Raw genomic sequence first — 17184 nt, forward strand, 5'->3', positions numbered from 1 at the left:
CATGAGGGTATCAGGCTGGCCACTGGTGCCTTCCGTACCAGTCCCATCTCCAGCCTGTGTGCTGAGGCAGGGGAACCACCGCTCGCCATCTGGCGGAAACTCCTCATGGTGCGACGGGTGTGTCAATTCCTTGCCTGTCCTACCTCCCCTGCATACCCTACCGTTGCCCAACCACCTATGGAACATCTCTTTTCCAGTTGTCCCAGGGCGACGAGACCATTTGGGATTCGTGCTAAGCACTTGCCAGAGTCCCTTAGCGTGGAGCGTGTGGCACCCCAACTCCAGGGTTTTACCCACCTGCCTCCCTGGCTGCTCCAGAGGCCCAGCGTCCTTTTAGACTTGTCAGAGTACTGGAGGAGCTGCACTCCTACGTTTGTTTTTACCTCCTTATTTTACAATATTTTAAACGAGCATCCCGACCATGTACCAGTATTTACGGATGGCTCTAAGCAGGAGGACTCTGTTGGTTGTGCTGTTGTTTTCCCTGATCAAGTCATCAAGTTACGGCTTCCTGCGGCGTTTACCATCTTTGATGCACCTGCAATGGCAGGGGAAGGAAGTTTCTTTCTGCTGGGTGCCGGGGCACGTGGGTATTAGGGGAAACGAACTGGCGGATGTGGCTGCCAAAGATGCATGTTCCCTCCCTCACGCTGTTGAATGTGCCGTCCCCCTCCATGCTGTTACCTCCCTTTTGCGTTTTCATGTTATGCGTCAATGGGAAGAGGAGTGGCTGGCAGTCGATGAAAATAAGCTGCGTCTGGTCAAGGCCACCACGCAGCCATGGCGTACGTCCTACCAGTCATGCAGGCGGGATGAGGTTCTCCTCACTCGCCTCCGCATCGGGCACAGTCCCTTAATGCATGGTTTTTTACTCCAGCGGGAGGACCCCCCAATCTGCAGTGCTTGTGGCGTCCAGATTACTGTCCGACATGTTTTACTTGACTGTCTTTTATTCTCTGACCAGAGGGCGGTGATTCCCTTGCCACCGGATTTGCCCACTATTTTGCAAGACGACGCAACGACTGTGGTTAAGGTCTTGCGTCCTGTCCAATTTGTTGCCTCGGATTTTAGGGAGAGGATTTTAATGTGCTGCTGGGTGACTGGCTCACCCAGGTTTTAGGCAAGAGGTCCACCAGTCATGATTACTTACTTGTTTCACTTTGATTTCTGTTCTCTTTCCCTTGTGTTTCCTTTCCTTTTTTAGTGCATTTCTTCTCCTCTTGTTTTGCCTCTGTATGTGAGGATTTGGAACTGCATCAGGTCTGTGTCTTTTAGCTGTTCTCCTTGTTCGCTGTCCGTCTTCCTCCCTTCACCGCAAGTGTTCCTGTTTCTATGCGTTTGGGCGTGATGACCATGCTGTTTAGCACCCGAAAACCTCAAACCACACACACACAAACACAACCTATTTATTAGTCCCAAGGAATTTTATCATTATAGGTGTTTTGTCCTTAAAGAGTGCAGTTGGACTAAACTAGATGGTCAATTCCTTTTGCTGCCTTCCTTGCTGCCCAAACTTCCCTCAATCACTTGCTGTGTTTCTGTTTCTGGTCCTCTGTCCATGCTTCTTGTCAGCTTTTTGTCTGCGGCTTTATCTTGATTGCCTTTCTGGTTGCCGATATTTCTTTCATTTTCTGACTGTGATCTTGCTTGCATTCTTTGGTCCATTTTGTGCCTGTTCGTTTGTCACAGTGTATCTCATGTAGTTTACTTTTCTTAATGATGTTTCTGAATTTTATTCTGTTGTTTATTGTGTCTGCTGTTATGTTGAGTAGGTTCAGGTAGTTTTTTACCTCTGCCACCCATTTGTTGTTTCTAGTGGTTACCTAGTCAAAGATCTGTTTGGTCAGTCTGTGTGATGGCATTCTGTATAGCTGTCCATAGAATTGTAGTCTGTGTTTTCTAATCTTTTCTGTGATCGTCTCCATATGTTTGTGTAGTTCCTCTGTAGGTTTCTTGATGCATATTCCATTGTTGTTAGTTGCACCAAATATTTTCCTAAGTATTTTCTGTTCTACTTTTTCTAATTGTCTGATACGTGTATGCTCTAGGATTAGTGTGGTCTCTGCTGCATATAGTGCCACAGGGAGCACCAACGTGTTGTAGTGGCATAATTTGGCTTTTTGTGAGATAGACTTATTGTTGTAACAATTCCACACTACTTTGTATGCCTTGTCCAGTTTAGTTTTTCTTTCTTCGCTTGAGTCTCTGTTATGTCCGCTCATTTGTAGTGTTTCACCAAGGTATTTGAAGTTTTCCATTTTGTAAATTGTGCCACGCGCGCGCGCGCGTGTGTGTGTGTGTGTGTGTGTGTGTGTGTGTGTGTGTGTGTGCGTGTGTGTGTGTATATTATATATACAGAGGGGTCCAAAAAAATGTATCCACTGTTTAAAAGCCCATAACTTGCAAACTAATTGATGGAGCTGTCTAATTTTTGATGAAAGTGTAGCTTAAAGTCTAACTTAAAGATATCACCGTAGGTGTTCGAAATGGTCACCATTAACATCCAAACAAAAACAATGCCGCCAAACTGCACCACAAACTACTGACTGTGTGTTCAGCTGGATATTTGCACATGAATGTACGATGGAGTCTTGAAGTTCATCCAATGTGCGTGGCTTGTCGATAAACAACATCCTTTTGCGTTCCCCACAGGTAAAAGTCCAGAAGAATTAAGTCTGGGGAATGTGGTGGATACTCTACAGCACCTCTATGGCCTATCCATCTTACTGGTAGATTTTTGTCAAGATACGTCCCAACACGATTTTGGTAGTGGGCTGGGGCACCATCTTGTCGAAAGTAAACTCTTCCGTCTCCATGTAAGTCTCGGATGCCAGGTAAAACGGATGTCTGAAGCTTCTGAAGGAAGAATGGCCCAATCAAGCCTCGGTAAGACAACCCACACCACACATTTACTCCTGGCAAATTCATGGCTTTGTCTACATGGACGTTCGGATTTTCGGCAGCCCAGTAAATGCAATTGTGGCCATTTACTGTACCATTGAGTTTGAACTGTGCCTCATCAGACCACACAATCATCTCTACAAACTCTTCATCATTGCGCACCATGTTAGTAAACCACTCGCAGTACTCCATTCTATGATCTGGGTCGTCCTCGTTCATTGCATGTAGCAATTGTGGGATGTAGCACTTCCACTTTGCTGTCTTCAAAACACTGTCGACAAAAGCCACGCACATTGAGTGAACTTTGAGAATCCATTATACATTCATGTGCACATATCCAACTGAACCCGTTGCAGTCAGTAGTTCGTGCTGCAGATTGGCGGCATCATTTGTGTGCGAACGTTAATGGTGACCAATTCAAACACCTACAGTGATATCTTTAAGTTGGACTTTAAGCTACACTTTCACCAAAAATGAGACAACTCCATCAATTAGTTTGCAGTTATGGACTTTTAAAAAGTGGATACAGTTTTTTGGACCCCTCTGTATATCTGTGTGTGTGTGTGTGTGTGTGTGTGTGTGTGTGTGTGTGTGTGTGTGTGTGTGTGTGTGTGTGTGTGTATTTTACAGTAATAAAGTGTCACAATGGGAAATCCTGTAAGCACAGGCTATCTTTCTAGCTCATATTTGATGTATTATATTACATTAATGATTTGGAATATGTCAGTGTTTCATGTTTCTTTACACAATTTTTTTTCCCAATTACTGCTTAATATCTAAAAATTTATCTACTGAGAGGAATGAGTTGACATTCAGAAATTCTTTCAATTTTTATTTTAGTACTGGTTGGCTGTCTGTCAGACTTTTAATGCTATTTGGTAAATGACCAACATAATTCACCTCTTTCTGTGTCAAAGTCAGATTTAAACCAGGATACTGATCATCCTTTCTTCTAGTGTTGTAGCTTTGCACTTTGCTATTATTTTTGAACTGACATTGGCTATTAATAAGAAATTTCCTAAATGAATATATGTATTGTGAAGGTACTGTAGATATCCCCAGTTCTTAAAATGGATGTCTGCAAGGTGATCTCAGGTGGGCACCAGCTATTATTCTGATTACATGCTTTTGTGCATTGAATATTTTTTCTCTTAATGATGAGTTACTCCAAAATAGATTGCCATGTGAAAGCAGTGAATGAAAATAGTGATAGTAGGGTAATTTGTTGGTATGTCTATCACCAAAATTTGCATTAACCATAATAGCATAAGTAGCTGAACTCAATTGTTTATCAATGTGTTTCTTCCAATTAAATTTCTCATCAACGCACACACTCAGAAATTCTGAATATTCTGCCTTAGTAACAGACTTCTGTTGCCTATATTAATCAATGGTGTTATGCCATTTACTGCACAACACTGTGTATACTGCATTACCTCAAAATTTAATGAGAGTCCATTTGCCAAGAACCACTTAATAATTTTCTAAAAGACATTATTTACAATTTTCTTAGCTTATGCTTGTTTGTTGGATGTGATTACTGTACTTGCATAATCATCAAAAAGAACTAGCTCTGCAGCTTCATGAATATGGAGTGGCAAGTCATTAATGTATGGCGAGAACAATTAGGGACCCAAGACTGAACCCCTTGGGATACTGTTCTTGATACCTCCCCAGTTAGCAAACTCTGCTGATTTTTGCAGACAATCTGCACTGTTAATGCCAACCTTCTGCATTCTTCCAGTTGAATATGAATTAAACTGTTTGTGCATTGTCCCACTCATACCACAACTCTTAAAACTTATCTAGAAGAATGTCATGATTCATGCAGTCAGAAGCCTTTGAGAGATCACAAAAAGCCCCAGGGGCTGATGTTCAGTTATTCAGAGCATTTAATTTTTGATCAGTTTGAGCATATATAGTATTTTCTGTTGAAAAGCCATTTTCAAAACCGAATTCACACTTTGTTAATACTTCTTTTTTATCAATATGTGAAGCTAGTCTTGAATGCATTAGTTTTTCAAGAGTTTTGGATAAAGCTGATAGAAGTGAGACAGGCAGTAGTTGTTAGCATCAGACCTATCCCCCTTTTTATGCAATGTTTTCACAGTAGCATACAGTATTTCAGTCTATCTGGAAAAATGCCCTGTTTCAGTGAGCAGCCACATATATGGCTGAAACTCCTACTTATCTGTTGGGGACAAGGTTTTAGTACTTTGTTGGAAATGCCATAAATTTCATGTGAGTTTTTACCTTGGAGTGAATTTATTATTTTTCTAATTTCAGCAGGAAAGGTGGGCTGAAAGCAAAGAACTATAAAATCATATCTACTGGGAATCGATAAACAAGAAACTATCTTTTAATAACGAATCCAACCATACAGTACTGATGATATGAAATGTCTTCACATTTACTGTTCATGAAGTGGATACTATAATAACAGCAAATAAGAGTATATTATTAACAACTACTGGTAGACTGCTATTTTGATGGCCCAAAGGACTAAAGCTGAAGAACAGTAGATTGTTATTGGTCTGTGACTGGTCAATGGACTTCTGTCCCTTGGATTTTAGTGCCTCCCATTTACAAAGATGTAAATAAAGGAACGTGTTTGCTCAAGAAGCTATGATTAAGTATATCAGTCTGAAGTATGTTATTGAATCAGTCATGAATGCTTTGCACTAATTGCTGGTATACCAATGCTTGAAAGCCTTTCTGTGATACATAAGCATCTTGAATGTGTCATTGCATGACCATGGCAAACAAAAACTTGTTCAGACACTGACAAGTCATGGAAAATGACTAAGTGTTTTCACCATGCTCCTTTGATTCAATCTGGTGAAACTTCTTAATATGAGACTGCAACATCTGAGAAAAGTCTCTTGCTTCAGCAAAATAGTTTCATGTATCAGAGAAAATTCTTTGGACTGATATAACATTTTTGATAAACAAGTTCATCAGTTGTTACAATGAAGATATATTTGAAATTGGTTCAAAAACTGAATGATATAATCAGCAAACTACCTCTATGTCAATCATGGGCATAGCATCTGAGGTTAGCTTATTTACTTATGTTGTAGACACTGTCTTTGCAGTAGAAGGCAGTTATTAAAATCCAGTCCTAGTTATACCAAGGACAGAACTTTGAATTGTTCCTTGTAGACGACACTGATGAGCTTCCTCTCCAAATTCTTGTTTACATTAGCAAATATTTTCATATACATATTGTGATTGTTATCTACTTATGAAGAGACTATCATCACAGGGGATGACAGGCTCACTTCTCTTGGTAACCAGCTATTTGCTTATGCAGAAATGGCTGTAACATTTGTAAAGAGATACATTTCTATGAAGTGGTTCACCATCACTGTAAGAACATTTAATGCTCTCAGTACACTTCATAATACTCTCTTGTGTTTTGGTTATCACAATACTCTCTTGTGTTTTGGTTAGTAACTGTGATGGCTATCTTATTTCTTCAATGTCATAATAATAACCTGTTCTCCCTGAGGTGGACTAGTAACTGTAATGTGTGAGGTCACTAACCTAGTCCACAGGCCCTTGAGAGAGAGTTTGATTCAGAGTGTGACAGGTATCTGATGAGTTTGTGCTTAGTCATTATATTCACTCATGCACAGGTGTGTAGTGAACATGGTACAAACTTCAATAGCCATTTGTTCATTTACACTTAGGACTACATGGTTTTACTTCACTTCCTACATCATCAGTACTAACGTGGGCCAAAACAAAGTGGCTCTCTAGTTGTACAAACCATAGTATAGCACTGTCTGACTTATGCAGTGGTCATTTTATGGCAGTAGGCCTACCATGTTTGTCATTAATGTATCAGCATTTATTGTGCTCGGTCTCCAGTTCTACCACTTAAATGTTCATCAATGTTAGGAATCAAATTTTATTTAATTGTAATAAAAACAGACACTATTATATCCACTTAACTAAAATCATATTTCTTTATTACAATAATCCTGGCCGACAAGATAAACTACAAGTTATGAGCTAAAAGATCATTCAAAATGTTGGAAAAATAATGCACTGAGGAAACAAAACATGAAATTAACTTAATAAAAAATAATTTAAATGTAAATAAAAAGTGTGAAAATGTAAGAATTGGTTCTAAGTACACACACGTATACACACACACACACACACACACACACACACACACACACAGAGAGAGAGAGAGAGAGAGAGAGAGAGAGAGAGAGAGTAACAATAGTAACACTTGTAACAATTTTGCACTGATTAGTTTACAAGTGTTGACAGCACTTTTCATACACTCTCTCATATATTTTCTGTTGGTATTTCAGAGTGTGTTAGCAAGAAATGAGACTTAATCACACAATTTTAATATTACAACATATCTATGTTGAACAAGTAACATTCTCATTACCTTCTGGTAAGGCCCATGTCAAAAAGCAACACAGTCCACCAGCTATATTAACGATTCCCAGTGACAGCCATATCCTAGACTTCCTTAATAGAATTATAAGTGCTGTGAGTGTTCCTGCAACTTCAGCTACACCTAAAACAATGAAAAATTATTGCTAAGTTGACACATTCGAGAATGAAGCATAATAAAAAATAAACTCATTTTTTGCAATAATATACTTAAAGTAAAGAAATACAAGACATTAAATATTCATTGCTACTCTTCTAGAAAATAATCTGAAATATGTATGTAGTGGATGACTTCACACAACATTAAATAATTGTATAAAAAGGAAAATTCCTTTGACGAAATGGAAAAAAATAAAAGGGGATGGAATGGCTGGCAGGTACATACTTTGAGGAGGCAATATTCCAAATACTGACAATAGACAGGTGTAAAAGTTGGAAAAATTACACCTTGTTTTTAAAACTATTAGGTCCTTCCTCTGAAAGGTTCTCCATTGGAGAAATGGGACAATGGGGAAATAGGACAAGTCCCTCAGATCTCATGTTGAGAGAGACCCACCTGTTGTGAATACGTCCTCCAGAAGGTAAGTACTACTGAGCCATTATGTTTTCTTGTAATTTATCACTCAAAATAAACACTTCTATCTGGTAAAAATTCCAAATAAGTAAAAAAATAAATAAACTCATTGGCTGTTACATACAGATGTTTGAATGTATAAACAAAAGTGTAGAAATATTAGTAAATTCTTTGAAAATCAGGATATAAAGCACTTGCATGTAAGTTAATACTGAGAAGTGTAATACTTGTGATTATTACAGAACATAGGTTTTCGGTAGGTAACCAGGAATTTTTCATGAAAAACGTTGATGGTTTGTTGTGCTACCTGTCAGGCAGAAAGAAAGGATTATTAATTTGTTATGATTTTAATGTAAATTTCTTGAATGACTATAACCAGAAATGTGATCCAGCACTGGTGTTAGCCATTTATAATTTAGTATCGATTATAAATTTCCATACCAGATGCAGTAACCTTATAGATAATGTGTTAATACAACAAGAGCTGAAGTTAAAGAAGCATGTGCCTATCCTCTTAATATTGTCCCTATGATATGTGATGTTATCAGTCACTACAAAATGCATCATCAATTCAGGGTATTTTTCAAGACGGATTAAAATATTCCATTGTTACATCTGCCTCTAAGAAGGGTGGCTCCAGAGCTGTCAATTTGCAAAATTTTTGGTAAGATAATGTTCTGCAGTCTTGTCAAAGATGTGCTTAGTAATGGAAAAATTAGCTAATGAGATCAGATTTAAAAAGGGCCACTCTACTACAACAGTTATTTATACATATACTGAGTGCTACAAAATATCACCAGCTGAGATCTTCTGTGAATTATCGAATTAGGTTGTGTCAATCATAACATTGCATTAGAGAAGTAAACTTTTCATGTAATGCATAGTTCATCACTTGCTTGGTTTAGTTCAAATGCAAGAAACAGAGCGCAGAATATTACATTGGATATTCTAGTAATAGAAAGGACACCACATAATCTGCACTGGGAGAAATTACAATGAGAGTTCCACAGGGTTGGGTCACAGACTCTCTGCTATTATTGATTTACGTTAATTATCTGTCATTTTATTTGAATCAGTCAGGAGGCAGAATTAGTTCTGTTTGTAGATGATGCAAGCATTGTTGTGATACTGAAAAAAGAAGCATCCACAGAGAAAATAGCAAATGATAATTTTATGAAAGTCACTGAATGGTTTTGGATAAATAAGCTCATTTTAAACTTTGGGAAAAGAAAAGGGAAAGAAACAGACATCTCATTCAGCTTTCTACCATCAAACAACAACCTAGTGTACCAGCTATAAATGATGAAGAGAGTAGAAAGTTCCAAGTTATCATGTTTGAATATTGGTGAAAACTTAAGTGGGAAAAACTGTATGGTAGACATGCCAAAGTTTTTGGGTTCAGGTACTTTGCTATAAGAGTTATTGCCAACTGTGGGGATACAGAAGTCAGTAAGTTAACTTGCAGACATAGTGTTCTCATCAGAATCAACAGCAAACCACAACTATAGTTCAGGTATACATGCCAATGTTGTAGGTTGAAGGTGAAGGGAGAGAGAAAGTATATGAGGATATCGAATAGGTAATTCAGTACAAAGGGAGATTAAATTCTAATAGTTAAGGGGGATTGGAATGTTGTTGTAGGGGAAGGAGTAGAAGAAAGGATTATGGGAGAGTATGGGCTTGGTACTAGGAATGAGAGAGGAGAAAGACTAATGGGGTTCTGCAATAAATTTCAGGTAGTAATAGTGATGATGTTTGGTTTGTAGGGTGCTCAACTGCATGGTCATCATAGTCCATATAAAGCCTCAATACTTACATGGTCCAATTTTTACACAGTCAAAATTAGCCACCATCACAAATGATGACAATGGTGAAATGATGAGGACAACTCAAAACACCCAGACCCCGGGCATAGAAAAATCCCCAACTCGACCAGGCATCGAACCCAGGACTCCATGAAGTTGTAATAGTGATTACTCCATTCAAGAATCACAAGAGGAGGATGTATACTTGGAAAATGTTGGGAGACACAGGAAGATTCCACTTAAGTTACATCATGGTCAGGCAGAGATTCTGAAATCAGATGCCAGATTGTAAGGCATAACACAGGAGCAGATATAGACACAGATCACAATATAGTAATGATGAAGAGTAGGCCGATGCTTCAGAGACTAGTCAGGAAGATCTATGTGCAAAGAAGTGGAATATGGAAGTACTAAGGAATTAAGATATAAGACTGAAGTTATCTAAGGCTATAGATACTGCAACAAGGAATATCTGTTTGGATGAAGAGGAACGGGGATCTCTAAAAAGGGCAATTACAGAAGTTGGAGGGAAAAATCATGGGTTCAAAGAAGGTAACTGCAAAGAAACCACATGTAAGAAATACTTCAGTTGATCGATGGAAGAATAAAGTGCAAAAAGTGCAAAACAGATAGGGAGTGCAGAGAAGCTAAGGTGAAATGGCTGCATAAAAAAGGGAAGAAACTGCAAAAAGAAATGATTGTCAGAAGGCCTGACTCAACATATAAAAAACTCAAAACAATCTTTGGTGAAATGAAAATCAGGTTGGTAACATTAAGAATGTAGTGGGAATTACATCATTAAATGCAGAGGAGAAAGTGGGTGGGTAGAAAGAATGCAGTGAAGGTCAATATGTGGAGGAAGACTTATCTGATGACATGGTAGAAGACGAAATAGGAGTTAGGGATCCAGAATTAGAATCAGAATTTAAAAAAGCTTTGGAAGACTTAAAATCAAGTGAGGCAGAAGGAATACATAACTCCATCAGAATTTCTAAAGTCATTGGTGGAAGTGGCAATGAAGCGACTATTCACGTTGGTTTGCAGAATGTATGAGTCTGGTGATATACAATCTGATTTTTGGGAAACAACATCATGCACGCAGTTCCAAGGACTGCAAGAGCTGATAAGTGTGAGAATTATCGCACAATCAGACTTAACAGCTCTTGCATCCAAATTACTTACAAAAACAATGTACAGAAGAACGGAAGAGGAAATTGAAGATGTGTCAGATGATGATCAGCTTGGCTTTAGAAAAGGTGAAGGCACTAGATAACCAATTCTGACATTGTGGTTGTTAATGTAAGCAAGACTAAAGAAAAATCAAGCCATGTTCATAGGATTTGCTGACCTGGAAAAAGCATTTGAGAATGTCAAATGGGGCAAGATGTTTGAAATTCTTAGGGAAAGACAGTTAATACATAATATACATAAGAACCAAGAGGGAACAATAAGACTGGAAGACCAAGAATGAAGTGCTCAGATTCGAAAAGGTATAAGACAGGGATATAGTATTTCACCCCTACTGTTCAATCTATACATCAAAGAAGCAATGATGGAAATAAAGGAGAAGTTCTAGACTGTAATTAAAAATCAAGGTGAAAGAATATCAATGATACATTCTGCTGATGACTTTGCTATCCACAGTGAGAGTGAAGAAGAATTAAAGGATCTACTGAATGGAATGAACACGCTAATGAGCACAGAATAAGGATTATGAGTCAATAAAAAAAGGCAAAAGTAAAGAGAAGTAGCAGGAAGAAGAACAGCGAGAAGCTTAACATCTGGACTGGTGACCACAAAGTAGATGAAGTTCAGGAATTCACCTACATAGGCAGCAAAATAACCAATGATGGATGGAGCAAGGAGATCAGAAGCACTAGCAACAAGGGCATTCCTGGCCAAGAGAATTGAACGGGTATCAAACATAGGCATTAATTTGAGGAAGAAATTTCTGAGAATATATGTTTGGAGCACAGCATTCTATGGTAGTGAAACATGGATTGTGGGAAAAACCAAACAGAAGAGAATCGAAGCATTTGAGATGTGGTGCTACAGAAGAATACTGAAAATTAGATTGACTGTTAAGTTAAGGAATGAAAAGGTTTCCTGAGAGTTGGTGAGACAAGAAATACATGGAAGACACTGACAAGAAGAAAGGTCAGGATAATAAGACATCAAGACATCATGGAATAACTTCCATGGTACTAGAGGGAGCTGTAGAGGGTAAAAACTGTAGAGGCAGACAGAAATTGAAATAAAACCAGCAAGTAACTGAGAACATAGGTTGCAAATGCTTCTCTGAGATAAAGAGTTTGGCACAGGAGAGGAATTTGTTACGCCAAACCAGTCAGAAGACTGATGACGACAACAACAAAAACAACAATAATATTCATTCACTGATGTCTTATGGGATAATATTCCGGCGTAACTCCTCACTTAAGCAAAAACTATTCTACATCTACATTTGCACTCCGCAAGCCACCCAATGGTGTGTGGCGGAGGGCACTTTACTTGTCACTGTCATTACCTCCCTTTCCTGTTACAGTCGCGTATAGTTCGCAGGAAGAATGACTGCCGGAAAGCCTCCGTGCGCACTCGAATCTCTCTAATTTTACATTCGTGATCTCCTCGGGAGGTATAAGTAGGGGGAAGCAATATATTCGATACCTCATCCAGAAACGCACCCTCTCAAAACCTGGACAGCAAGCTACATCGCAATGCAGAGCGCCTCTCTTGCAGAGTCTGCCACTTGAGTTTGCTAAACATCTGTGTAACACTACCACGCTTACCAAATAACCCTGTGATGAAACGTGCCACTCTTCTTTGGATCTTCTCTATCTCCTCTGACAACCCGACCTGGTACTAATCCCACACTGATGAGCAATACTCAAGTATAGGTCGAAAGAGTGTTTTGTAAGCCACCTCCTTTGTTGATGGACTACATTTTCTAAGGACTCTCGCAATGAATCTCAACCTGGCACCCGCCTTACCAACAATTAATTTTATATTATCATTCCACTTCAAATTGTTCCGTATGCATACTCCCAGATGTTTTACAGAAGTAACTGCTACCAGTGTTTGTTTCGCTGTCACATAATCATACAGTAAAGGATCCTTCTTTCTATGTATTCTCAATACATTACATTTGTCTATGTTAAGGGTCAGTTGCCACTCCCTGCACCAAGTGCCTATCTGCTTCAGATCTTCCTGCATTTCGCTGCAATTTTCTAATGCTGCAACTTCTCTGTATACTACAGCATCATCTGCGAAAAGCCGCATGGAACTTCCGACCTATCTACTAGGTCATTTATATATATATTGTGAAAAGCAATGGTCCCATAACACTCCCTTGTGGCACACCAGAGGTTACTTTAACGTCTTTAGATGTCTTTCCATTGAGAACAACATGCTGTGTTCTGTTTGCTAAAAACTCTTCAATCCAGCCACACAGCTGGTCTGATATTCCGTAGGCTCTTACTTTGTTTATCAGGCAACAGTGTGAAACTGTATCAAACGCCTTCTGGAAGTCAAGGAAAGTGGCATTTAGCTGGGGGCCTGTATCTAATATTTTCTGGGTCTCATGAACAAATAAAGCGAGTTCGGTCTCACACGATTGCTGGTTGCGGAGTCCATGTTGATTCCTACAGAGTAGATTCTGGGTTTCCAGAAAGCGAGCAAAAAACATGTTCTAAAATTCTACAACAGATCGATGTCAGAGATATAGGCCTATAGTTTTACGCATCTGCTCGACGACCCTTCTTGAAAACTGGAACTACCTGTGCTCTTTTCCAAGCATTTCAAACCTTCCGTTCCTCTAGAGACTTGCAGTACATGGCTGTTAGAAGGGGGGCAAGTTCTTTCATGTACTCTGTGTAGAATCGAATTTGTATCCCTTCAGGTCCAGTGGAATTTCCTCTGTTGCTTTTCTATTCCTTGGACACTTATTTTGATGTCAGCCATTTTTTTGTTCGTGTGAGGATTTAGTCAAGAAACGGCAGTGCAGTCTTCCTCTGTGAAACAACTTTGGGAAAAGGTGTTTAGTATTTCAGCGTTACGTGTGTCATCCCCTGTTTCAATGCCATTATCATCCCAGAGTGTCTGATATGCTGTTTCGATCCACTTACTGATTTAACGTAAGACCAGAACTTCCTAGGGTTTTCTGTCAAGTCGGTACATAGAATTTTACTTTCGAATTCACTGAACGCTTCATGCATAACCCTCCTTATGCTAACTTTGACATCGTGTACTTCTGTTTGTCTGAGAGGCTTTGGCTGTGTTTAAATTTGCAGTGAAGCTCTCTTTGCTTTTGCAGTAGTTTCCTAACTTTGTTGTTGAACCACAGTGGGTTTTTCCCGTCCCTCACAGTTTTACTTGGCACGTACCTGTCTAAAACACATTTCATGATAGCCTTGAACTTTTTCCATAAACACTCAACATTATCAGTATCGGAAGAGAAATTTTAATTTTGATCTGTTAGGTAGTCTGAAATCAGCCTCCTATTACTCTTGCTAAACAGATAAACCTTGCTCCCTTTTTTTATATTCCTATTTACTTCCATAGTCAGAGATGCTGCAATGGCCTTATGATCACTGATTCCCTGTTCTGTGCTTACAGAGTCGAAAAGTTTGGGTCTGTTTGTTATCAGTAGGTCCAAGATGTTATCTCCATGAGTTGGTTCTTTGTTTAATTGCTTGAGGTAATTTTCGGATAGTGCACTCAGTATAATGTCACTCGATGCTCTGTCCCTACCACCCCTCCTAAACATCTGAGTGTCCCAGTCTATATCTGGTAAATTTAAATCTCCACCTAAGAGTATAACATGCTGAGGAAATTTATGTGAAATGTATTCCAGATTTTCTCTCAGTTGTTCTGCCACTAATGGAGCTGAGTCGGGAGGTAGATAAAAGGAGCCAATTATTAACCTAGCTCAGTTGTTGAGTATAACCTCCACCCATAATAATTCACAGGAACTGTCCACTTCTATTTCGCTACAGTATAAACTACTACTAACAGCGCCAATCACGCCACCACCGGTTGCATGCAATCTATCCTTTCTAAATTCCGTCTGTACCTTTGTAAAAGTTTCGGCAGAATTTATCTCTGGCTTCAGCCAGCTTTCTGTACCTATAACGATTTCTGCTTCGGTGCTTTCTATCAGTTCCGGTACTTTACCAACGCAGCTTCGACAGTTTAAAATTACAATACCGATTGCTGCTTGGTCCTCGCATGTCCTGACTTTGCCCCAGACCCTTTGAGGCTGTTGTCCTTTCTGTACTTGCTCGAGGCCATCTAATCTAAAAAACTGCCCAGTCCATGTCACACAACCCCTGCTACCCATGTAGCCGCCTGCTGTGTATAGTGGACTCCTGACCTATCCAGCGGAACCTGAAACCCCACCACCCTATGGCGCAAGTCGAGGAATCTGCAGCCCACACGGTCACAGAACTGTCTCAGCCTCTGATTCAAACCCTCCACTCGGAACTGTACCAAAGGTCCACAGTCAGTCCTGTCAATGATGCTGCAGACGGTGAGCTCTGCTTTCATCCTGCTAGCGAGACTGGCAGTCTTCACCAGATAGCCGCCAGAAGCCAGAGAGGATTTCCTCTGATCCGTAGCGACACACATCATTGGTGCCAACATGAGCGACCTCCTGCAGAAGGGTGCACCCTGTACCCTTCATGGCATCCGGAAGGACCCTTTCCACATCTGGAATACTAGTGAAATGCAATCAGTCTCCAAAGAAGATAGCTTACAAATCACTGATGTGACCCATCCTAGAATATTGCTCAAGTGTGTGGGAGCCACGCAAGATAGGACTAGAACAGGATGTTGAACTTATACAGAGTTGGGCAACATGAAAGATTACAGGCTTGTTTGACTCGCAGGAGAGTGTCACTGAGATGTTGAATGAACTGAACTGGTAGACTCTTGAGAGTAGACAGGAACTACATGGAGAAACTCTACTAAAAACATTTCAGGAACTGACCTTAAATGATTTCTAGGAATAAACTACAGACCCCTACATATTGCTTGCTTAGGGATCATGAGGACAAGATAAAATTAACTATGGCACACACAGAGGCATGCTTAATAAAAACAGGAGAAAGAGCTAATAACTAGTACTGTGGGATGTACCCTCTGCCATTCACTTCACAGTGATATATACAGGTTATAGATGTAGAGCAGATGGATACTTTACATGCTCTGAAATCCAAGATATTTAAATATCCAGCACACAGCCTGCACTTGGCACTGTCATATTTTCCTTTCTGAGGTCTTATAAAGAATATTTGCTGAGTAAGAAGTTCATGGATGATGGTGAGATCACGGATTCCATACAAAGAAAGCTACAAACCACACCCAAATCAATCCCCCCCCCCCCCCCCCCCCCCGCCTGCAGTTCCCCCTATAATGACAACCTAACAAACACATCCTTGCCGTTGGTGGGGAGGCTTGCGTGCCTCAGCGATACAGATGGCCGTACCATAGGTGCAACCACAATGGAGGGGTATCTGTTGAGAGGCCAGACAAACGTGTGGTTCCTGAAGAGGGGCAGCAGCCTTTTCAGTAGTTGCACAGGCAACAATCTGGATGATTGACTCATCTGGCCTTGCAACACTAACCAAAACGGCCTTGCTGTGCTGGTACTGCGAATGGCTGAAAGCAAGGGGAAACTACAGCCATAATTTTTCCTGAGGGCATGCAGCTTTATTGTATGGTTAAATGATGATGGTGTCCTCTTGGGTAAAATATTACGGAGGTAAAATAGCCCCCCATTCGGATCTCCGGGCGGGGACTACTCAAGAGGACATCGTTATCAGGAGAAAGAAAACTGGTGTTGTACGGATTGGAACGTGGAATGTCAGATCCCTTAAACGGGCAGGTAGGTTAGAAAATTTAAAAAGGGAAATGGATAGCTTGAAGTTAGATATAGTGGGAATTAGTGAAGTTCGGTGGCAGGAGGAACAAGACTTTTGGTCAGGTGAATACAGGGTTATAAATACAAAATCAAATAGGGGTAATGCAGGAGTAGGTTTAATAATGAATAAAAAATAAGAGTACGGGTAAGCTACTACCAACAGCATAGTGAATGCATTATTGTGGCCAAGATAGACACGAAGCCCATGCCTACTACAGTAGTACAAGTTTATATGCAACTAGTTCTGCAGATGATGAAGAAATTGATGAAATGTATGATGAGATAAAAGAAATTATTCAGGTAGTGAAGGGAGACGAAAATTTAATAGTCATGGGTGACTGGAATTTGAGAGTAGGAAAAGGGAGAGAAGGAAACATAGTGGGTGAATATGGGTTGGGGGAGAGAAATGATAGAGGAAGCCATCTGGTAGAATTTTGCACAGAGCATAACTTAATCATAGCTTCAAGAATCATAAAAGAAGGTTGTATACATGGAAGAATCCTGGAGATACTAGAAGGTATCAGATAGATTATATAATGGTAAGACAGAGATTTAGGAACCAGGTT

General features: G+C 39.9%; 1 protein-coding gene across 4 annotated transcripts in view; it reads right to left on the reverse strand.

Moving 5' to 3' along the window:
- The window catches only part of LOC126161859 (organic cation transporter protein-like), a 325910-nt gene that overhangs the window by 31456 nt on the left and 277270 nt on the right, over positions 1–17184 (reverse strand). For all 4 annotated transcript variants that reach the window (XM_049917973.1, XM_049917972.1, XM_049917974.1 and 1 more), the window contains one exon: positions 7313–7444. In XM_049917973.1, coding sequence (XP_049773930.1) covers positions 7313–7444 — 132 coding nt within the window. The remainder of the gene's footprint in view (positions 1–7312; positions 7445–17184) is intronic.

The sequence above is a fragment of the Schistocerca cancellata genome, chromosome 2 (genome assembly GCF_023864275.1).
Source record: "Schistocerca cancellata isolate TAMUIC-IGC-003103 chromosome 2, iqSchCanc2.1, whole genome shotgun sequence".
Classification (NCBI taxonomy): domain Eukaryota; kingdom Metazoa; phylum Arthropoda; class Insecta; order Orthoptera; family Acrididae; genus Schistocerca; species Schistocerca cancellata.